The 24,097-nt window shown below is 44.6% G+C and overlaps 1 protein-coding gene across 1 annotated transcript; it reads right to left on the reverse strand.

Moving 5' to 3' along the window:
* Positions 1–5,554: 5,554 nt before the first annotated feature.
* On the reverse strand, positions 5,555–8,030 carry SOCS1 (suppressor of cytokine signaling 1). Its single transcript, XM_020972550.2, has 2 exons — positions 7,866–8,030; positions 5,555–6,781 (listed from the first exon to the last, which is right to left on the reverse strand). Exon 2 carries the CDS (start codon positions 6,701–6,703, stop codon positions 6,035–6,037), a length of 669 nt encoding a protein of 222 aa, XP_020828209.1. The 5' UTR covers positions 6,704–6,781; positions 7,866–8,030; the 3' UTR covers positions 5,555–6,034.
* Positions 8,031–24,097: the final 16,067 nt, after the last annotated feature.

A 24,097-nucleotide genomic window follows, 5' to 3' on the forward strand; every position in this document is an offset into this window, starting at 1 on the left:
TGTGTGTGTGTGTGTGTGTGTGTGTGTGTGTGTGTGTGGCCCTCCTTCTTTGGGGGGCTTTGCAAAGAAGGACCTTTTTTTGTAAGAGAGAGCAGAGATGAGCTGAGCTCAATGGATTCAGCCTGTAATCTGAGGGGACTGTTTCGTGAATGAAGAAATGAGTAACACTAAAGACTGAAAAAGGATGTCACCAGGGAATGCAGGGGAGGGGAAGGGAGGAGAAGGGGGAGGAGAGAGGAGGAAAGGGGAGGAGAGAGGAAGAGAAATGATGGGGGAAGGGGGAGGGAGGCGGCTCAGTCTCTGCCCACCATCCATCCATTGAGGCCGGTGCTCAGGATAAGAGTGAGTGACACCAGGCTGAAAGGGATCTTCTGGAGGTTGATAAAATGTTCAATAGAGGATTAAGTGCCAGCGGGTGAGTGGTATTGATGGCCAGATCCGGTCAGCGGGTGGCCCTAGGGTATACTTTTTGCCTGGCTGTTGAAAGAGCTGGGGCTCCTGACGGCTGCTCCATCTTCACTTCTTGTAAATGACTCCAATCATAACAGAGTTAGCGTGACTGAGGCATCGCTGCCGGCCAGCCCTACATTTGTCACTCCTTGCCTGTGGCCCCTGGTACCATTCCCCCCCTCCCCTCTGTTAATGGAGAGCCTGTCATAGACTAGATTTTAATGACCTTCATTAGGTGTGCCTCATTTACGTATAGGCCTGCATCAGACCCTGGGAACAACCCCATTAGGCAGATTAGTTTTCTACCTCTGAGTCTGGAGGCTTCATGGTGAAAAGTCATTCTGCTGGCCCCAGAGCCCTTCATCCTCCATCCTTACACACACACACACACAGCATCGTTAAATGTCTTATATAGTGAAAAGAGCCCTTCATCTAAAGTGAAAGGAACTGGGTTCAAATTCTGGCTCTTCCACTTACTAAAACTATGTAATTTGGGGCAAATCACTTCACTTCTGGGCCTTAGTCTCCTCACCTGCATAAAATGAAGAGGTTGGACTAAACAATTTTTAAGGTCCCTTCCAGCTTTATAAAACAAACAAACCAAAAAACACTATGATCCTGTGATCTCTAAGGCCCCTTCTATCTCTGAATGTGTAATAAAGGGAGTCCATATAGTACTTTAAAGTTTAGGAAAGCAGTAGCTCTGAAAAGAAATGAGAAAATTCACCTCCCTCCCATCTTTGTAGAGTAGGAGGGAGGGGGGAACTATGGGTGTGTATCATATATACACTTATAGACTTGGGTGATGTTTTGGTCAGTTTGCTGGACTGCTTTTTTCCCCCTGTTTTGTGTTACATAGGCTGGCTTTTTTGGGTGGGAAGGGAAAGAACATATTATTGGGGGTGGGGTGGGGGGAAAAGGTAAAGTACAGTGAGCAACTTAAAAAAAAAAAAGTCTATCAAGTACAATGATCTTCTGAAGCTGAGTAGTTCTACTTTTCAGATGAGGAAATGGTCATATAGCCAGTCAGTGTTAGAGTTGGGATTTGAAACCAAGACTCTTGACTCCAGGTCAACTGTTCTTTCTTTAAATCTTAGCTAAATTCCCACCTGCCATTTCGAATATATCTCGTACATTGTTATTTGCCATTGTTGTATCCACCATTAGACTGTAAACTCCTTGAGAGGAGGAATTTGGTTTTTTTGGCCGTTCTTTGTATCCCTAGCATTTTGCACAATGCCTGGAATGTAGTAGACACTTAACAAATGTTAGTTGACTGACTGCTGATGGTACCATACTACTTCTTATGCCTGTGGACATGCTAACACGTTTATAAACACACGCACAAGCGAGAAAGTGTTCTCTCCTCTCCTGCTTGCAACATTTAGGACTTAAACAGCAAATGGACGTTCCTAGGTGTCTGTTTTATATGGTACAGTGGAACAGGGCCTGGTTCTTGGAGTCAGAAGGCTTGAGTTCAAGTGCCTAACCTGCTACTTCCTATCTGTGATCTTGGACAAGTTAACTCTTTGCTGAGCCTCTGGATTCCTTCTCTATAAAATGAGGGGATTGGACTAGATGACCTTGTAAGGGCCTTGCCAGCTCTAAGTCAACGATTCTGATTGTTGCTCTGTGTATTTTGGCATCTAGGGTTGTGTCCTATACACCAAAACTAATTGTTTTTTAAAATGAGAAACCAGCTGGTCCCAGTCTGCTACAGAGTTAGTAATCATAGCCAAAAGAGCACTATGGTATATAGGCTTGCCACATCAGAAGCTCACCTCCCAAGGAAGCCTCTCTGATAGCTACATGAGAAGGGGTGAAGCATAGGCAGAAGGAAAAGAAAAACTCCAGGGATCAGACAGGCTCCCTGACTGCTATTTCCAGAAAGAGGAAAGGGGGGCTGGAACTTCGAGTCTAGGTCCTGTCTAAATGGACTAATGGAAAAGCTAATTGTTGTTCCTTCATTAATCTTGTTAGCCTAGGGGTGCCAGATAGCTAAGGCTTATAATGACCTCCTCTCACTGATTGCTGTCCCTGCCATGGAAACCCCCAAATTCAGATCATTCATCAGAAAGAGAAAAAGGAGGAGGCACTCAGGGGAAGAAGCCAGGTGCTGGTGTTTCCTTGAAGTATGTTTCAACTGCTCTGTTGGCTAAGTTGGGAGTAGGTTGTAGGTGAGGGAGACTCCTTGTGCTTTGGCAGTAAGGGAAGATGCTACAAAAAGTGTAGGCCTAGGATAATTCCAAGACTTTGGCTGGGGTTTTCCTAGTGTTCAAACCCAACATCATTCCCTCTTCCCCCAAAACTGTCCTCAACTCTATTCCAAGACAACTTGTTGCCATTTTAAGGTACGAATCTTTGGTTCTTTCTGTTTTTTGTCAATTGAAAAAAAAAAAAGGCTGGAGTGTGTGAAGCACCACAACTTTAGAGAGCCTATATCACATCTCTGAGAGACCCTAGTGTTTTATAAACTGAAAAGTGCTACATAAATACAGGTTTATTATTATGCACAATTATTATTATGTGAAGAATCTCTACTTTAAATAACCTCTCCTCAAAATTTCCGAGTGCATTTTGGATGGTTTTGATTTGCCCTTTCATTACATTTAGCCATCTATAAAGTCCTATGCTCCCTACAAACCATAAACACCTTAAAAGTAGGGTCTAAGTTCTGGCAGGGGAAAGTTGGTGCAAACTCCTTCTAGTAACCAGGACTCAAAAAAAAAAAAATCCCACCCCAGCTTCAAGTTACAGACCTTGACACGGGGAACAAAATAGAGGAAGAATGACCAGTGCCACTGGGACTCCCTTGTCTCTACAACCTATGCTTCTGAATAGCTCTGAACAAGGAGATAGGGGTAGAAATGGTACTGGAGATGTATGAGAGGCCTGGGATCCAAAGCACGGCAACAGTAGGGGACTTAGGATTCAGTAGCTATGGAGTTAGTGATTGGGAGTTAGTAAGTGCTCATGGATCTAAGTTAAGATTTAGGAAGGTTATCTTAGATTGGATTACATCCCACCCAACTTCCTCATTCTATGGATTTGAAAACTGAGGAGCAATTAAGTGACTTGCCCAAGGAGTAAGCTGGGTTCCAAATAGTTCCAAAGCTGCCACTTTCCACTGTACCATTTTCCAAGGTGTCCCAGGGAATTAGTCTCCAGTGAAAAGAGGGATACCAAGACAGACAAGCCAAAAAAACTTTCCCCTCTTTTGCCAGCCTCCTCCCCTTAAATTTAACTTCAGTTCAACTTTTCTCACTTCAACCATATTACAACCTACGATTCCCATTACCTGCCCCTCATACACACTAGATCTTCTCATCTCACTTTTTATTCCTGTAAATTGACGTCAGCCCTGCTGAATCATGAAGCTGAGGTTTTTAAGCAAAAAAAAAAATCTGTTAGGGCAGAGAAGCCACATGGGCCCCTTGCCTCTTCCTCCTCTTCAGTGATGGTATTTTTAATGGTGTGCACAAGATTTCAGTTTTGGCAGCACATTAAAGAAAACAGCTGGCCACATGTTGGCTTTTTGCTGGGCCCTTTTTTATACACATACACAGCAATTTCTAAATATTCAGTCTATAAAATAATGCCCTTAAAGCTGTTTTCCTATCCTTAAAAATCCCAATTTCCCTCCCTCTCAAATGGACATTATAATATGATTAGATCCCTGTGCATGGCCCTCACTCTGGTGTCCTTCAGGAAACCCTTTGGGGTCCATCCCTAGGCTTCTTACCTGGGGACTAAGAAGGGATAGTCAGTTTACAGAAGAAAGTTCACTAATCACTCCCCTCCCCAGGAGGGCCCCCTCCTTTTCATCCCTCAGGACAATAACCCTGGGACATTGGGGAGAGAATTGGAAACAAACAAACAGCTCAGACTCCCAAGAGAAGCCCTTTAGACAAGATGTCAGCTCTTTCTCTACCACTCCCCACTTATTAAAATGGGTCAACTTGAGAAAGCTTTAAGAGATCCTAAATCTTCTCTAGCCACTCTTAACCTTTGAGCCTGGAACCTATTTAATCCAAAAGCATGCCACAGTGACTCTTGCTCTCCAGCCCTAAAGTTAATTTCACAGAGCACTTTACAATTTGAAAGGTATTATTAAAGATTAGAACACTACATTATAAACATGTCGAAGGCTCCAGAGGGCCATTTTAACTTTCAAAAATGGAGAGAAATGTAGCATAAAGCCTGCTTAACCCCAAACCCTAAAATGACTCAATTAACAGCTCTCCTTACTGTTGAGTTTGCTGATTCCCAGCACTAGCCATTCATCAGATTCTGATTTCCTGGAGCACTGCAGCCCCCCCACAACCTAGACCTCAGACATACACAGACAGGCTCTTTCCAAGTTGTTCCCTACCAGCGGCTAATGTTGATACAGACAGTTGGTACTGAGTGGCCATTTCTAAACCTCAATCCCTTTCCTTGGCTCCTCTGCCACTGTTTAAAAAGTTACTCTGAACAAAAAATTTAAGAGTAGATGAGGATGAACAGAGGAAGCTAGACTGTGGCCTTGTCCCCATCCCAGGATTATGTAAAAATCCCTCTACTCTGACCGGAAGCTTAAACACAGCATGGGATCTTCTGAACCAGTCAGCAGGATTTTTTTCACCTGCCAGTTGAGACGGTTTATTGAACTGTTAAGGACTACCGTAGTTAATTCAACCATTTAAGTTAGCTATCAAAATCTCTGGTTACTCTAGTACTTTTAGGGTATGTACTTCTAATTCAGAGAAGAAGGAATTAAGTCCAATTAGACCAGATCCAAGGATTCTGATTAGAGTCTATAGTATCCTTCAATTCGTTCTTTTCAAAAGACTTCAGGTCTTTTGGACATTTGGGGAAACCAGGAGTAAGCTGGGTTCCAAATAGTACCAAAGCTGCCACTTTCCACTATACCATTTTCCAAGGTGCCCCAGGGATTTAGTCTGGGACTAACTAACCCCCAATGACAAATGACCATTACTAGTCTTAAAGATTTCTATAAGGGGAAGCCCCCTCTTTGTTCTTTCCCATTCCAGAAGCACCCTCAGGCTGACTCAAAGCTCTCTGAAGGCAGACCAACCCCAAGGTAATGAACACATCAGAAATGTTTCTCCTTTTCTTGGTTTAAAAAAACTTTTATAATAAAGTTTATTACATTATTTTCTTTTAAAAATATAAAATAATAAAGTTTCTGCATAGCAGAAAAATTAAGCCAGAGACCCCAAACCCCTGGTTTGTGCAAAGATATTTGATGTTTGTAAACATGAGGAGGGAAGGGAGGTAAGTGTACGGGTCCCTATCCCAAATACATTAAAATAGAAAAATAAATGGGCCTCGATTGCCTCTGAGGCAGGAGGGAAGAAGCACCCAGGGAGTGGGACAACTCCACCCAAGGACATTCCTTCCTTGGGAGGGGGCTTTGCTTTCTTCCTTTTTTTATGGATCTTCAGTTATACCCACCAAACCACACACACACAATCAGCATCAGCTCCCTCTTACTGCCATACCCCCTACCCAAGAGAAAACAAAACCAACCCCCCCCCAAAAAAAACCATAGTTAATGCTGCCACCACATTCTTCCATCTTTTCATATCTGGAAAGGAAAAGACTTCAGGTAGTCCTTAAGGACAGGATTTAGGGGGATCTTGCCCAAGTTGTCCCTTCCAAAGGTGGCTACAATGCTCTTTCGACACAGCTCCTGCAGGGGTCGTACCCTTAGTTGTCGCAGGGGGGTCACCAACATTTTTCGGGGAGAGTTCAGGTAATGTTCCAGCAGCTTGAAGAGGCAGTCGAAGGTCTCCCGGCTGCCATCCAGGTTGAATCGACCAGCCTGGAAGTTGACCCGGATGCTGGTGGGCCCTGAAGCCATCTTAACACTGATGGCAAAAAAACAGTTCTTCTGCCGGCTATCCCGGACCAGGAAGGTCCCCACCGGCTCACCCTTGAGTTTCTCATGGGCCACGTTCACACTGAGAGGCCCCCAGTAGAAGCCACAGGCATCCAGCAGGGCGCTGGCTCGGGTGATGCTGAAGTAGTCCGCCTGGGAGCGGAAGGTTCGGAAGTGAGTGTCCCCCTGTCCCTGGGTCGTCGCCGCCAGGGCCACCGCACCATGCTGCGGCGCCAGGCCGTGTTGGGGTCTGGGCTGTGGGATGGGATGCTCCCGGCCAGCCCGGTGGGACGGAGGAGAAGGGTCGAGTCTTCTTCTTGTGTCTGCTGTAACTGCATTGTCGGCTGCCACCTTACTGTGTGCTACCATTCTACAGACTGGGCCAGCCTGTGGGGTCGCCCATAGCGTCCGGCGGCGGGCTTGGGCTCCGCTCCAGCAGCAGCTACTCTGAAATCCCAGACAGAAGGGCAGAGAGAGACAGGGAAAGAAAGAGAGAGAGGCAGAGTGAGTGGGGAACATTTCCTGAGAGCAGGCAGCCAGGCGGGGCTGGGCAGACAGTGTGCCAAGTAGAGTCTGCCCTGGGTTGGGGTATCCCCTAAGAGGCTTCTGCGCTCCTGGTCCAGGGGTGGCAGAGGATGAGGATACCAATGCTCATCTAAGCTGGAGAAGAGCCTGGGGAGCAAGCCTGATGTTTCTCTGCAGGATGGGTTAAGTGAGGGGGCGGGGTGGGCTGCTGTGTACAGTACAAATATCTATATCTTTAGATTACGGCAAGTGTCCTGGAGTCTGAGAGGTGCCCTCTCCGTGGCTCCCACCCCCCATTCCCTGGCCACAAGCCCAGACATTTCTTTCATCGTTCGTCGCCTCCCCCTGCTGGCTAATAAGCTGCAAGACAGCTGGTTCTGGGACAGTTCTTGAAAATCAGAGAGGGAAAATTCCCAATTTTCACACAGTTAGCTAGCTGCCTTTAAGGGTGGGCTGGCCAGATCGGGGAGATGGCCCCAGATAACAAGGTTCTTTCAGTCTTCCTGCAGAATGCTGTCCAAGGACCAGAGTCCAGGAGCTAAGGAATGATGCACACTGGCAGCCATCACCTCCCCCCCCCACCCCAACCGGCGACCGGGACTCTAAGGACAAGGAGACCAGGAGGGAGCAGAAAGAGGGTACAAGGGATGGCCCACAACTCAGGAGACCCTATTCCGAAGGCTGGAATGCGGACAGGCCAGGAGCCGGGTCTCCGTAGCCCTAGCCCTCCTGCTCCCTCTCGATGATGATGCTGGCAGCCCGGCAGGAGAAGGTATCCAGCCAGCCCTGTGCCAGCCTTCCCGCTTTCTTCCCTCCCGATCCCCTCCCTTCAGTGGGGCCTCTCTTCCCTCGGCTATCCTGGTCCCAAGCTGGGGATCCCGCTCCTAACTGCCCCGCACGGAGTGCATGGCGGGAGGAGAGCACGGAGACCCCAGGCTCCAGGACCTCCCTCCCTCCCTCCCTCCCCAGTCTCCTGCGGCTCCCGGTGCCCCTAGTTCCAGCTCACCTGGTTACCAGGCGGGTGGGCGCGGCTCGGCGCCGCGGGCGGGGCGGCGGGGGAGCTCCGGGGCTGCTCAGGCGCATAGTCCGGGGCTGGGAGGCAGTGCAGCTGCTGTAGCCGCAGCCCCCGTCTGCTCCGCGCACAGCGCAGGGCGCAATCTATTTAAATCTCCGAGGTTAGTTGGACCAGGGTGGGTGGGTTGGGGCCGGCGGGAGGGGCTGGGAGGGAGGCGTGGTCCAGGGCTCCTCCTCTCGGGCTTTCGGTTTCTATTCTGGAGGTGAGGCAGCGACGCCCAGCTCCCGCCCAGCTCCGGCCCCCTCCTGCCCGTGCTCAGCTCCAGCTCCAGCTCCAGCTCCGGCGCCTACTCCTTTCTCCCCGTTGTTTAACATAGGCTCTGTTTGCCGGACATCCTTAACGCCCTCTGGTTCCCATCTCGGCCCCGACTCTCTTCATCCCATCCTCACTCACTTCTCGGCCTCTCCAGCCCACCCCCTTCTCCCACTCCTTAAGCCCCAGCCCCCTCCAACTCCAGTTAGCGCTCCGCACGACCACTGCGCGCCTTTCATCACCGGAACCCCGCTCCCTAGGCCCAGTTCCTCCTGCTCGTAGCTTTTGCTTCCCAGGAAGCCGATGCTTTTAACCACAGAGTTCAGAGGAATTCCTCGGGGGAGAGCCTTAACCAAACAGCACATCTGTTAGTTCCTCGGAAAATGGGTGTGGCGAGGGGTGGGGGCCGGGCTTGGCTAGATCCCCAGAGCCGACTCTCTTGAGTCCTCACCCGCTCCACACCCAGCTTCAGTCCAGGACAACCGAAGGCTCCAGGAACTCCGGCTCGGGACCCGGCACTGCAGCCTCAGCGGATGCTATTGTTAGACCGTGGGGGAATCTTTCTGCAGCAGGTTTCCCGGCAGCTGGAATAACATGCGTATTTCTTCCTCCCCCAGTAAAGTTTAATTCATCAGACAGTTATTGAGAGCCTACTATGTGCAAGGCCCCACGTTAGGAAGAAAGAGCGATAGAGAAGGAAACTATACTGGCTCCGCCAAGCTGGAATTCATTGGCCTAGATTGTATTCATGCTCTCCAGCACTATAGAAACGTGAACTATTATTGATTACCCTTTAAGCTATTATTGTTGTTGCTTGGGGAGGCTAGCAGCTGGGCTGGGTACCTCCCCTCTCTGTCCCTGCTCCTCTTCAATCTGAGAGGTTCCTGCTTGCTCACTCCTGTCCCTTTCCTTAAGGAGGGTGATGGGTCCCAAGGTTTGGAGGGGCAGTGCGGTGTAATGGAAAGAACATAAGACTGGGGCGGGGGTAGTGGAGACAGAAGACTTGGATTCAGAGGACTGCCTGTGAGGTCTAAGGGAAGTCGCCTCACTTTTCTGGCCTTCAGAGCCTGCATCTATAATATGGAGATAACCACTTCTGCAGGGTAGGGCTGTTGGCAAGGATGGAATGGAATGCAACATAAGAAAGCCTTTTGGAAGCTGGAACTCTGTACAAATGTGTAATAGTGTTAATGATGAGTCCACGACCTTGATCCTTGCTTAACACCAGACAAAGCCCCTTCCCGTGTTTCTATTGGGTAACACGTATTTTCCTCGTCCGTAAAATTCTGGCTTTGAACTACTGCTAAGGTCTCTTCCAACTCTAAACTTAGGAGCCTGTGCTCCTATCAACTTGAACCTAGTCTTCAGCCCCAACCCTTCTCTGCACCCTGGGCCCCCTCCTTTCCAGATCTCCCCTCCAGCTGCTTCCCCAACACCACATCCTCCAAAAAAAAATTATTATTTTTTTAATATATTCCAGCTTTGGTCTTGTGATTATGCAGTCTTCATGGTTATGGTTTCAAAAAGGGATGACATTGTTTTCTGAACTCAAAATTGGAACATAAAAGTTAACAATTTTTTTAAAAAAAATTGTAAATGGGCCAAAATATTGGAAATTAGAACAGTCTCTGAAAATACCAAATGTATGCTACTGGTGGAATCCCTCAGGTTTGTGTTAAGGGACGGGAATGGTGAGAACAACGATTTTTGTTTGTTTTGTTTTGGGTTAGGCAATGGGGTTGTGACTTGCCCAGCATTACAAAGCTAGTAAGTGTTATGTGTCTGAGGTTAGATTTGAGCTCAGGTTCTCCTGAATCCAGGGCCAATGCTCTATCCACTGAGCCACCTAGCTACCCCGAGAACAATGATTTTCTTCATTTTACTTACTGGAAAGTCTGCACAGACCAATTAGGGATTCTTCCAGCTAATCAGAAATGTGAGAAGGTTGGTGAAATCTTGGTGCTTCAAACAAAAACTATCTTGGACAAGGAGACCTCTTGGTACAATGGGAAAAGCACCAGCTCTGTAGTCAGTGGACCTGGGTTCAAACCAAGAAAAAAATTTAACCTTCCTGTGTTTCTCATCTGTGTAATACGGGTTTGGACTAGCTGACTTCTTAGATCACTTCCAATTTTACACATATGATCCTATTATCTCAGCTAACTTATTTTAAGCAGGCTGTTTCGAGGAAAAATTCACACATTTCACATAGTAAAACATGTTTCCAGGTTGAGTCAGACTGGGATTCTTGTCCTGTCTTTGTCACTAACTAGTTATGTGACCACTGACAAACCATTCTATTACTATGAAATTCAGTTTCCTCATCTTAAATGAAGATAAAATAATACTTACAAGTTTTCCCTCTGCTGAAACCATGGCCCAAGGCTTACTGACAAGGGGAAAAAAAAGTCCATCTGCACAAAAATATTGCTAGGAACACTATTTGTAATAGCTAATATGAAACAAACCAAACCAAACCAAGCCAATGAGACCAGCTAAGCAATGTAATGGAATTTTATTATAGTATAAATAATTTGGTGAATTCAAAGAATCCAAAGAATCTAGGAAGACTTACAAAGGCAATACCATCAAGTCCTCTAAGAAACCAGAATCAAAAGAACAACAGCAATGCATGTAAACATTGATTCTAACAACAGAACTATAATTGTAAGGCCAATAACAACTACAACCAATCTGTGTCATAGAAACAAAAAAGTCAAAAAGGATGGCAAAACAAAAAAGATGGAGGCTCAATGACGTTCAAATCAAGATGTGTGTCTTTTATGTGGATTTACGAAATAATAACAAAAATGGGTGGACCTGTCTCTGATCATTTAAAGTCACTTAGGTTTTGTTTGTTTTCTTGCATTCCTGTAATTCTTTTCTTTCTCCTTATGCTCTTGAAGAGAAAACCCAGCTGGATTGTCTTTCTTGAAATGAGAAGGTTCTGACTACTCATCTCAAGCGGCACTTTCTACATCATGAACTCTCTCTTGATCGCTCCAGCCCTTACTGCCCTCCTTCTGAAAACTACCTAGTATTTAGTTTGTTTATATCCATATAGATCTTCTAGGTGGCACAGAGGATAAAGTGCTAGACTGGAAGCCAGGAAAGACCTGAGTTCAAATCTACCCTTAGACACTAGCTGTTCAGTTTATCGGTAAAATGGGAGTGATAACGATAATACCTACCTCCCAGCATTGCTGTGAGTATAAGAGGAGATAATATTTGTAAAGTGCTTTACGTGTTAAGGCTCTCAAGTCTCAAGGTGCTATATAAATGCTATTATTAGTACGGTTCCCACCCCACCCCTCAACAGAATAGGAACTCCTTGAAGGCAGGTACTATTCCATTTTATCTTTGTGTCTCTAGCACCTAGCACCACGCCTAAAACATAGTAGGAGATTAACAAATGATTGAATAACTGCAAGCTTCTTACAGAAACAGGTCTGATGGGGTGCTTGGGTGCTTGTGCTTGGACCCCAATTTCTCCCTAGGTTCAGAAACACTATCCCTGACACTTTCTCCTCAACCCAAGGATACTGTGCCTAGCAATTACTCATGCTTGGGCCCCAGCAAAACCCTTGTCTCTTTCCCTGGTGCAGTTACAAACAGCATCTGAAGGAATTATTCATTTGAAGTGGCTTTGCACTGGGTCATAATGACATTCTTACCCAATGGACTATCTATGCTACCCCCTACCTCATTATCTACATCCTGGACTCCTCATTATCTGTATTTGGGACTTAAGACATATGTGTACTCCCTATATCTATCTTGTCAAACAAGACATTGACTGGTGGCAGACTGGACAACTCTCAGTTACCCCTGAACTCTAGTTGACTTAGTGACGTTGCAGGCCTAAAACCACACCCCTCTGTAGCCCCTTCTTGTGGGCTTTTCCTAGTGAACTCTGGGTAAAATGCCTGCACAGTGGGTACAAGAAGTGCATGTTCTTTTAATAACTGACCACTCCTTAACCACTCCCCAGTCTCACCCTGAATCCCCTAGTTAGCATATTTGGCACTTGTTTTATTGTATTTTATCCTATATAAACTTTAACTGTGCCCCTCTAAAGTAGCAGGTCCCTTAAGAATCCTTGCCCAGTGGCACAGTGGATAGAGCACTGGCCCTGAAGTCAGGAGGATCTGAGTTCAAATCCGGCCTCAGACCAAACACTTGACACTTACTAGCTGTGTGACCCTGGGCAAGTAACTTAACCCCAACTGCCTGAAAGCAAAAAAAAAAAAAAAGAATCCTTGCCCAATGAAAAGTGTAAAAATAAACTTTTTACCACCTTGACTTAAAGAATGCTTGAGTCTGTGAATTCATTCCAGACCACCGGTCATGTGCTCCAGTCTTTGAGTGGTCACAACCTCTCAGACCACAACAGGTCCATCTATTTATCACCAATATTCTTCCTTCAATGACATATGGCTGAGAGATATAAGCATTATAGTCTCTGGCAACATCAGAAGATTACCCAAAGGGCAATGGAGATACCTGCAGTGGGCACAAACAAGTTGCAGTGCAATGTTGTTGTTATTCAGTCATTTTTTTGGTTGTGTCCAACTCATCATGACCCCATTTGGGGTTTCTTGGCAAAGATATTGGAGTGCTTCACCATTTCCTTCTCCAGCTAATACAATTGAGGAAACTGAAGCAGAGTTAAATGACTTGCCCAAGGTCACAAAGCTTGTAAGTGTCGGAGACCACCAGATTTGAACTCAGGAAGATGAGTCTTCCTCACTCCAGGCCTGGCACTCTATCCAGTGGGCCATCTGGCTGCCAATATACCACGCTACCTGTTATATGTTTGTTCTGATCAGTTTCAGGAGAGTAGGAAGTATTTGACAGTGAGACATTTCTTGCAGGGGGACAAGGGGACACATCTTGTGGGGATGAATATTTTATCCACTATTCAAAAATGTGTTAAAGACAAGAGTAATAAAATATTGCTTCACCAAAAATATTCTTTCATTCTATAGACATCACCAATTCCTCAGTACCTTTTCTGCTTGGTTGTTTTAATAGCATCTCCAGCTATCAGAGCTCATAGAATCTTAGAGACTGTAAAATCAAAAGGTCATACAGAGAGAGAGCTGGAAAGTATGTTAGAGACCATCTAACCCAATTTCCTTCCTTTTACAAATGAGGGAATCAAGGTCCATAGAGATTAAACAACTCTACCAAAGGCTCAGCACACTCTCCACTGCACCCAGATCTAGAAGATCTAGTCCAATCTTTTCACTGGATGAATAAGAAAAGAGAGAGAGAGAGAGAGAGAGAGAGAGAGAGAGAGAGAGAGAGAGAGAGAGAGAGAGAGAGAGAGAGAGAGAGAGACCCAGAGAGACACCAGTTAAAGCTAGTTAGTTATTGGCTGAATTGGGGCCAAAGTCCAGGCTGTCTGATTCTAAGTACTCTTTCAATGGAACTATCCCACTCTACACCATTTACCTTTCTTGTTTACAAAGGCTGTTCCCCCATAACCAAAACGCATATCTCCACCTGTTAGAATCCTTGTTTGCTTCAAAACTCTGCTCAGATACCATCTCAAGGTGATATGAGGCTTTCCTTCATCCCTCAGTTTCATCCCTCCGTTTCCCTCAATATTACCTCTTATTTACTTTGTATGTACTCGTATGTTGTGTGTCCCCACCCACCCAACAGAGTGTGAGCTAAGCAGGGGCTGTTTTATTTTGGTATTTGTACCCCTTGTTAAAAGCACCTAGCACAATTTCTGGCTTGTGGGAATCAACTAATAAAAACTCATTAACTGAATCCTTTACCTTCCTGAACCCCAACAAAGTTCCATCCTAAACCACTTCCCGTCTAAAACTCAAAGAATTATCTCAGAAGTTGCTTGTCTTGGTGTTTTGGATCAAGCCTAAATCAGATTGTTGGGTTTGGAAGTGAGACATTTTTAAGACCACACAACCTTTAACAAAAGAGAGTTTATTAAACAATAACATTGAAAGGATATTCAACCATTGATTCAATTGGGCACAACTGCTCTGGCCTTCACGTTTGTTATGATGATGGCCAAGTCAAAAAGGTGTGTTGACTCCAACGAAAGCTATGTCAATTGTCTGAGCCTTAGCCTCCTGGACCAATTAAATCTTCCAAGATGGTTTCATTGTCTTTTTTAAGGGAAAATGAGACTATATGGCAGTGGCTTTCCTAGGCTAGAAGTGCTGTCATGATCCTCAACTAAATTAGTAGTAGATATTATTCCTACCACACCTGAGGAACACAGGGAATTAAACTCCATCTATACAATTGATCTCACTTGCTGCATTTACTTCTCACTGGGGGCAGATATATTATTTGTCATTGCAAATTTCCAAGATTGCATGTGTATTTATGTGTGTGTGCCTGTGTATACATATTTACATTGGTGGGATTCTATGTAGTTTTAAGGGTCAGGCTGTAGCAGATGTCAACTTTAGAGACCTCAGCTTGGAGGAAAGAGAAGTCAATGAGTGAGAGGAAGATGGGAGGAGGGGTGCTTAGAACCCAGCCCATGCCAGTACTAGGCTGAGAAGAGGTACCTCTGTGTCAGGTGCTGTCTTCTCCAAATGAGAAGGGCAGAGTGATTCCTATTGTGAAAAAAGAAGGCTCAGGCCTGGGAGCTGATTGTTCCTTGGTCAGAGAGTGTACTTGGCAGACTCTCAGCAGAAAGGGATATAAATAGCTAATTACCCTCCCATGCATTTACCTGCACATGTCTGGATTTGCATGCCTTATTCTGTCTGCTCATATAAGCTATGGCAACTTGGGGCCTCCAAAATCGGGTACCTTGGCTAAAGTTTGACTGGTATACTTATGCACCACTGCCCTTCCTAAGAGCATCCCCAGGCAACCCTCTTCTTTTGGGTTTCCATTTATTTAGTTTTCATATTCCACTAACTCTCTTTGCTGACCTTGTTTCTACCTCAAATTTCATGCTGATATAAAGAATAGTTTCTTTTGCCCCATTTTCCTCCCCTCCCAACAAAGTCACCTTCCCTCCGTCCCTGACCCTTTGTTGCCCCTAAACACACACCTTTTATATATAAACCTAAGGAAAGTACAGGGTGGAAACAGCCTCTGGCTGAAATCTTGCCAAAGTGTGGGGAGAGACTGGGATAGAAGGAGGCCCGTCTTTCCAGGAGGTTATACAGGTCCATCTGGTTCCTCCTCTCCTTTAATTTACAGGTTTGGGAAGGTTCTGAATCTTCCCCTCCAGGCTTCCACCTCCTCCTCTGTTGACTGATGCCTTGTTATTACTTCTTATCATCTCTTTGGACAATTCCAGAGAATTACAACATGTGTTATAGTGTGCTGAGTTTATTAAAAACAAAAAACAAACAAACAAAAAAATGAACCCGCAAACCCAGAGATGAAAAAGAAAGGGGGATGGAGAGAATGAGAGAAATGACCCCTCAGCCTAGGTTGTTCAAGGGCCAGGTGGGTAAGATGAGAGGAAATGTTAAGAAGCAAGAGCATCACAGAGTCTTGGGCTTCCCACCTGCAGAAATGCAAATAGATGAAAAAGGCCCATCTACTGTTTCTTATCCACTGCCACCCCTACCTCCCCCCTGCAATACAAGTATTACCTTTCATAGCCAGCCTGGGGAAGAAAAGTCCCTAGCAGCTCCTGGCTGGCAGACGGGTTGGATTGACCAGCCAGCAGTCTAGAACAGAAATGAGCAAGGACATGGAAAGACCTGGCTAGCAGAGATGGGCGGGAACTTTGTGCTTTTTTAAAAAAAAAGCAGGATCTGTGGTACGCTCTTCTTGCTGGGAGCCCAGGAAAAATGCAAAATGACACTGTTTTACAGCCATCTTAGTGAGAGAAAAGGCCAGATGGACTTATATTCTCTTGAAGAATGAATATTGCAAAATTATGGAGAAAAAGTGTGGCTCTGAAGATGGGAAATGAGAAAACATCTCAATTCTTTGGGGAGCTGGGGGGAGAGACTGAGCCTGGTTTGGAACATTGCATTTAATGTCAGATTTATTTTTTATCATATTGATTGCTTTTGATTTTTTTTCTCTTCCTCTTTTTAAAAATGAAATGCAAAATATATACAAAGTCATTTCTGGGAGGCAGAAAGCACTTGAAACTGAGGAGGATCCAGAAAGGCCTCAGGCAGCAGATAACATTTGAGCTCTGTCTTGGGAGAGAGCTAAGGATTCCGAGGAGGGAGAGGTTCTCTGTGAAAACATTCCAGGCTTGGGGGATTCTACTTTATCAAAGACTAGAATATTCCCCTGGTGGAAGAAAATGAGCTTCTTAAAACAGACCCAAGAACTCAACTCTTCTGATTCCAAAGCCCTGGGCTCTTTTTACTACTGTACTCACCATTCACCACCTCCTTCCTTCCTTCATCTCTCTTGTAGTAATCTATTCTCAATGTGGCACTTTGAGGTTTCAATATCAGCTTTTAGAAGATTTTAATAATAGTTCATATGAGACACCTGCTTCACAACAACCCTGTGAGGTAGGTGATAGGAAAGAGAGGCAAGGAGAAACTAAATAACAGGCTGAAGGTCACAGTAGTAAGGGTCAAAGCCAAAACTTGACCCCTAATTCCACTATTATATGCCTCTACTTCAGCATATGATAGCATGGTAAATGCTTGTTGACTGAGTGAAAATGAAAGCCCTAGGGAATCATTCTGTAGTCAGTAGTGCTGGATTTGGATTCAGGAAGATCTGGGTTCAAATGTAGCCAAAATCACGTAACTCTAGACAAGTCACTATGTATCTGGGCCTGAGTTTCCTTCTCTGTAAAATGAGGGGATTGAATTCAACAGCTTCTAAGTTCCCTTCTCGCTCTAAATATAGAATGTTATGGTTCCCCACCTGCATCATTCTCTCAACGAGTATTTGCTTAACATCTAATGTGTATATTACATGTTGTGTTTAATCTGGACCTATGATTTCTTTTTTTAGACTATTTAAAAAAATTTTTTTTCTCTACATCCTATCAGACTCCTTCCCTGCTACTGAACAAAAAGAACAGAGCAAAGGAAGCCTTTACAGCAAATATGCACAATCATACATTACAAATGCTCCCATTGGATATGTCCAAAAATATATCTTATTCTGCATCTTGAGTCCATCACTCCTCTGGCAGGAGGTGGGTGGTAAACTTGAACCTCCCTCTGTCTTCTGGAATCACGATTGTTATTTCGAGGATCAGAGTTCCAAAGTCTTTCCAAATTCTATCTTTGCAATGTTGTTGTCATTATATAAATTATTCTCTGGGTTCTACTTATGTGCCTCTGCATCACTTCATAGAGGTCTTCTCAGTTTTCTCTGGAATTGTCCTTTTGTCATTTTTTATGGCACAGTAATATTCTATTGCATTCATATGCCGTAGTTGTTCAGACACTCACCAATAGGTAGCTACCCTCTTAGTTTCCAGATTTTTGCTACTACCAAAAGAGTTGCTGTAAAAAATATACATACATACATACATACATACATATATACATACATACATATATATACATATATATATATATGTGTGTGTGTACATATGTATATGTCTGACTCTAAGGTGTACCATCTATGTGATAGCCACAATGTCTTCCATGTAACATCTTCTGCTCCATCACCCCTTCTCTCTCTAGTCAGGCAGCATTCTTTACTGTTTGTCTCCTCAGCAAACTAATGAATCTCACCTTTCCCTTTCTAATTCTTCCCCAAAACTACCCTTTAGTTAGCTGGCCACAGGCCATGAGAGACAGTCTTGGAATGATGGATGGCATTCTGACCTTTGACTGAGAATCCTAAACTTTTAGATCTGGAAGAAAGCTTGGAAATCAGCTATTCTAACCCTCTCATTTTACTGGGGAAGAAACTGAGGCTCTGAGAAGTGATTTATTTGTCCAAAGACAGTGGTAAAGCTGTCTGGCTCCCCTCACCTCTCCCACTTTAAATCAGAGATTTTTAATTTGTGTGTGTGTGTGTGTGTGTGTTAGTGCTCTCGGAAGTTAGATACCCCTTTGGCAGCGAAACCTAAGGTCACCTTCTCAGCATATTTATTGCTTACATTCATAATTGAAGGAAATTCTAAATTTCGATAAAGGTTTGTTTAAAAAAAAGTGGATTTTTTTTCCCCAACCAAGTTCATAGAGCCATAAAATCTATTCCCTGTTCTGGGATCCCAGGTTAAAAACCCCTGCTTTAAATCTTTCATGCCTGCTTCTGAATATGGTTAAGACTACAATTCTCCGGGTATACTATGGCTATGTAGAAACTTAACATTTCTCCAATTCAAGGTTTTCAAAGCTTCAACCTTCATTTTGACATCTGGATGTTTCCAAACAGGAGCCAGTGCAATTATGCAAATCCAAGGAATCTGATTACCTGGGGCAACTACAGTTGGAAACCCTGACTGATAGCATCTGTTTGAGATATCTGGAACCTGGGAACAGATAAACGGGTGGGAGAAAATTTTTAATAGAAAAAGGAGAGGAAAGTAGGGGAAGAAGACTTATAGAAAACTAGAGTGGGTTTAATAATTTTCTTTTCAAATGCTTCCTTCCCTAACCATGCCCATCCCCAACCCCAGGCTACTGGTGACTCTGAGTCTGGTGGATTGCTTGAGCTCTGGAGTTCTGAATTTCCACTTAGCCTATCAGGGTATCCTCACCACCACCATCATCATCCTCTTCATAAGAGCTAACATTTATATAATGCTTACTATGTGCCAGGCACTGTGATTAGCACTTTACAATTATCATCTCATTTGATCCTCACAACAATTCTGGGTGATAGATGCTATTATTATTCACATTTTACAGATGGGGAAACTGAGGCAAACATTGGTTTACTGACTTTTCCAGGGCCACATAGCATCTGAAGCCAAATTCAAACTCAGGTCTATCCAAATGCTTTAGCCATTGTATCACCTAGAACTGCCCATGAAGGCCAGCACCAATATGGTGGACCTTTGGGAGCAGCATGAAGCTGCCTAAAAGGAGGCAAAGTAGCAGAGCAGGTTAAAGATATCAGCAATAGGGTCTGGCCTGTGGGTAAATGTTCTTCTGGGTAAGATAAGGAGATTCATTCAATAAAATTAAAAATAGCATTAAAAAAACAAAACAAATCTTCCCCATTTTCCTTGACATTTCTTTTATAAGTAAGTTCCAGAGCTTCCAGTCTAACTTGACTATTGATGGGGTATGGGACCTGAACCTCTAAGAAGGGTTCTTGAACTTTCCCACAAATTTCAGCAGCCCAGATCCCTGATATTCAAGTGAAGCATTGTCCTTCCCAGTATAATCCTTTCAATTGTTCTTTCATTGTGCCCCCACCACCCCCACCCAATCCAGCCCTTTATTCTCTGTTACCTTCGGACTGCCCTAGGCTACTTACCACACCTAGATCCCATCCAGATCTTCCCACAGTCTTTTTCCCTATAAAAGTATCAGTTTTGTCCTTATCAAATGCGGAGACTCACTGGTGTCATGAGAAACTTCGCACTTTGACTGAAAGAAGGCATGAGTGGTTGAATTCTTTCAAGGCAGACCTCCAACCTATACCCTTGCATTTCAGGGTTCCTAGCACTCCTAGACAACAACACTATGATGCAGACACAATAACAATTGTGATGACGATGATAATAATAGCTCACATAATCATACCTTGCATTTCTCAAGCAATTTTACATAATTCTCTCATTTGATCCTCACAAGAGAGCCATGGGGGGAAGTAGGGTAAGCCATTATAATCCTCATTTTGCTGATGTGGAAACAAAGTAAAAGTCCAGCAACTTGTCCAAGGTCATATAGACAGTGACCAAGCTGGAACTGAAGAGGTCTAGAGGTTTGGGGTGCTCCTGGGAACCCGGAGGTAGAGGTGCCGGGCCTTGCCTGAAAGAATTCAACTCAAATCTTCTTCCAGCCAGAGCAAAAGTTTATTAGTGATAAATCACATAGGCCAGGTGACGCCCATAAGGACAGGTGGGCATGAGAAAGACTCAGCCTTTTGGGCATGAGATTCTTAATGTCTGAATGGGGGCCAGGGTGGAATTTTTATACACTGAAGTAACTTTGGGTGGCCAGAGAAGGGGGCTGGGAAAAGGGTCTAGGTAAGAATTCTGATTGGGAGTTCTGAGAGATTGAATAGACAATGGGAATAGATAATGGTGGGAACTGGAAGGCATCTGAATGAGATCAAAAAGGTGGGGCTAGGGCATTCAAAGGGAAATAAGGGGAGTTGAATAGGGGAGTCAATAAGGAACCTAAAATGGGAGGCAGATTCTTTTTTAGGTCAAGGGGCAAAGGTGCATCTGAATAAGATTAAAAAATAGGGCTAAGGCTTTCAAAGGGAGATGAGGGGCTGGGACCTGTAGAGAAATTGGGAGCCAGATTCCCTTTGGGGCAAGGGGAGAAGATCTTGGCTTGGGCCCCACCCCCATCAGAACTAAACTTCAGTCTCTCTTCTACCCTGGTACAAGGTACTTTACACACTTTAGTGTTTAATTACTTCCCCTTGACCGAGTCCCTAAGCAAAATGAAAGTGTCTGTAATTCAACCCATTTTTGGAGTGAAAGGAAAACTCCTCTTCTTCAAAAGCTGAGGGACACAATGGAAAAAAATCACTGGAGTTGGGAATTGGAATTGGGGCCCCAGTTCCCTCCAGCAAGACACATGGAAATCAGGACCTACCATCTAGTTGTCTGCCCTGCCCTGCCCTCCACTTGAAAGCCACCTTGGAGACCTGATCTTGGAAAGATCCAAAATAAACATTAATGTGGCACTTACCATATGCCAGGTACTGTGCTAAGTGTTATTTGTTTTTTTTTTCTTTAAACAAATATCTCATTTGATCCTTGCTAGGACTCTGTGAGGTAGGTGCTGTCATTATTCTCATTTTACAAAGAAGAACTGATGGGGTTGAGATCTGGGCCCCAGAAAGGAAAAACCCTGGACTTTCCCACAAGGCCAGATCTCTGGCATTCGCCTGAGGCTATAATCCCATCAACTGGTCTTTCATTGTGGCTACATCCAATCTTCCCTCCATTGTTTTACCTCCCTATGGCCCCTGGCTATTTCCCACCCTTAATCCTAGCTAGGCTCCATTCTCCCTTGGCCGTGAGGTCCAGGTCCTAGGAGTTCTGTTTGCCCCAGTTTACTGGCCACTCCTAGGTCCCTCCCACAGTCTTTCTGTATATAAGGTCCACCTTGTCTACGTTAAGATGCTTAGATTCTTGAAATCTAGCCACTGCTCAGATTTTCACAGTCTAGCCAATAGCCCATAGATGCTCAGATTCCTTAAGAGTCTGGCTAATATGGCGAATCTTCAATAAACCATGTTTTTGGCATGTTTCAGGCAGGACCCACATGTCGTGATCTTGGGGTTCCAGGACCTCTAACCTCTAGACCTCACCAGAAGCAGTGGCAAAGGTTAAGTGACCTGCCCAGTGTGACATAACCAGTAAGTGCCTGAGGCTGTATTTGAACTCAGGACTTTCTCATTTCAGGCTCAGCCCTCTATCCCCTGTACCATCTGCTGTTCCTCTGCCCTGTGCTGTGGTTAATCCACTCAGTGTTGATACTCTGCCCTTGAGGCTAAGATGTGCTGAATGGTGAATGAGTGAGTATAGACTCAGTTTACCATATCTACCAGGCCCCAGATTATGCTTCCTATCCTATCCAAGAAGCCCCATTGAATCTATGAGGCATGCAGCCATCAGTCTCCTCTCCCTCACTTTCCACCTCTTAATTCTCTCAGCCCCCAGACTTCTAACTTCCCTAACCACCACTCACCTTTTTGCATTGTCTCCCCTACCCCTTGAGGGCAAAATTTGCCTAATTAATTCTAACACTCTCTCAGTTGATTATTTCCTATTTATCCTGTTTGGCACAGAGGAGGTATTTAACACATTTTTTTTTCTTTTTCTTTCATGCATTCATCTATAAAATGAAGGGGCTAGATTAAATGGCTACTAATGTCATTTACATGGGCAGCTAGGTGGTAAAGTGGATAGAGTGCTGGGCCTGGAATAAGCATTTATATAGCATCTACAATGTGTCAAATACTGTACTAGGCACTTTACAAATATTTGTCTCATTGATCCTCACAACAACCCTGGGAAATAGGTGCTATTATTACTCTCATTTTACAGATGAGGAAACTGAGGCACAGGTTAAGTGACTTGCCCACTGCCAAACATCTATTAAGTATTTGAGTCAGGATTTGAACTTAGGTCTTCCTGATGACTCTAGGCCATCTATCTGTTGTTTGGGTTTTCAGCAGAGAAAAGTACAACTGAGTCTGGGTCTCAGGGGAAGCAGTATTTCTGTAGCACTTTCCTCATCTGGGAATATAGGAAGTAAGGTGCTAGTTTGCCAGAGTCAAATCAAGATGTCTTCCCTCATCTGGACCCATGAAGGAAGCTTCTCAGCCTTGGGAGAAAGGAATTTGACAGAATCATAGAATCCCTGAATTGGAACCAATTGTGAACTCCTGGAGGTCAGGGACTGTCCTGCATCTTTCCTTATATCCCAAGTGCTTACTGTACTGGCACAGATTAGGTGCTTAATAAATGCACTGACCAACTGGAAGGAATTTCAGAAGGTGTCTAGCCCAGCTCCTACTTGAATGAGAACTTCCTCTTTGGCAACTGAACGAGTGGTCATTCAGCTTTCCCTTTAAGATCAACAGTGTTGCAGAAGTTGCTACATCCCAAGGCAGTCCCATTCCATTTTTTAACATCTTTGCTTTCTAAGGAAGTTTTTCTTTTACATGGAGTCTGTTGCAGACACGGCTTTAAAGCCAGTGCCCTCTTAGTTCAGGTTCCATGTTGGGACTGAATGAAGCACTCTGAAAAGTCACTGAATACAAAATGGTAGAGATTTGCTTGCAACAAGGTTGCGGTAGTGCTTAGCTTTTCTGGATGACAGCCCCACCTCCTTTACATCTGGAAAAGCATCTGGTCAGTCAGTCACCAGGATATGGTGATTTGTGCAATCTCAGGCATCCAATGAGTCTGACTACACTTGTCTGGAACCTTTTAGCCTCCAGACCAGAAAAATGCATCAGAGGAGCTGGGACCAAATCAGGTAGAGTTTGGGGAGGAAGTTGTCTCAGGAAAACTTCACCAGGAAACCATTGGTCCTATCTTAGAGCCAAAATCTGCCTCTTGGCAACTTCAATCCATAGCTCCTGGTTCTGTCCTCTGGCACTAAGCAGAAAGAACAAAGCTAATACCTCTTTCACACAGCAGCACTGCAAATATTTGAAGGCAGGAATCATGGCCACCCTGGGTCTACTTTTCTGGCTACGCATTCCTAGCTGCCTCAAATGATCTTTACCCATCTGTATCCAGTTCATTCATCTCCATCTGTATGCAGCAAAGATTTTTTACGGGCCTTTACCAGTGCTAAGAGCCAAGATTATCTTAATATGTGGAGTAGGCACTCATGTCTCTGGTATGCATTGAGGAATGATGGAAAAGCCTTTCAGTGCTCCTTCCCCCATATATCTCCTTCTGTCGCTAACACCTAAAATCTCTCCATTAGTGAGTCATTCCTTAGGATGAGTATTTTGCCTTTTCTGGATGGTTCTATTGAAATATAAATTCCCTGATCTATTAAGGTCTTCTTGAGCCTTGACAACAGTTTGTAGGCAGTAAGAAATCCTGGGCACTTGGTGGTAGCAGAAAGGGGTTACTGAGAAAGAAAAGAGGGACTTTGGGAAATGGGAGAAGGCTACCAAAGGTGAATTTTTTCCCCAATTTCACTGAGGGCCCTGTAGTTGCCCTCCCAAGACTCAGCTTTGGATCACTCCCACCATCCGTTGCCTTTGCTGCTACATACATGTCACTGAACAAAGCTAGAGAAAGTCACAAAAATGTGTTGACTGGGTCCACTGCATATTTAGACTATGCAAACTCAACTGGGCTTTCA

The sequence above is a fragment of the Phascolarctos cinereus genome, unplaced genomic scaffold (genome assembly GCF_003287225.1).
Source record: "Phascolarctos cinereus isolate Bilbo 61053 unplaced genomic scaffold, phaCin_HiC Scaffold_4;HRSCAF=312, whole genome shotgun sequence".
NCBI classification, from domain to species: Eukaryota; Metazoa; Chordata; class Mammalia; order Diprotodontia; family Phascolarctidae; genus Phascolarctos; species Phascolarctos cinereus.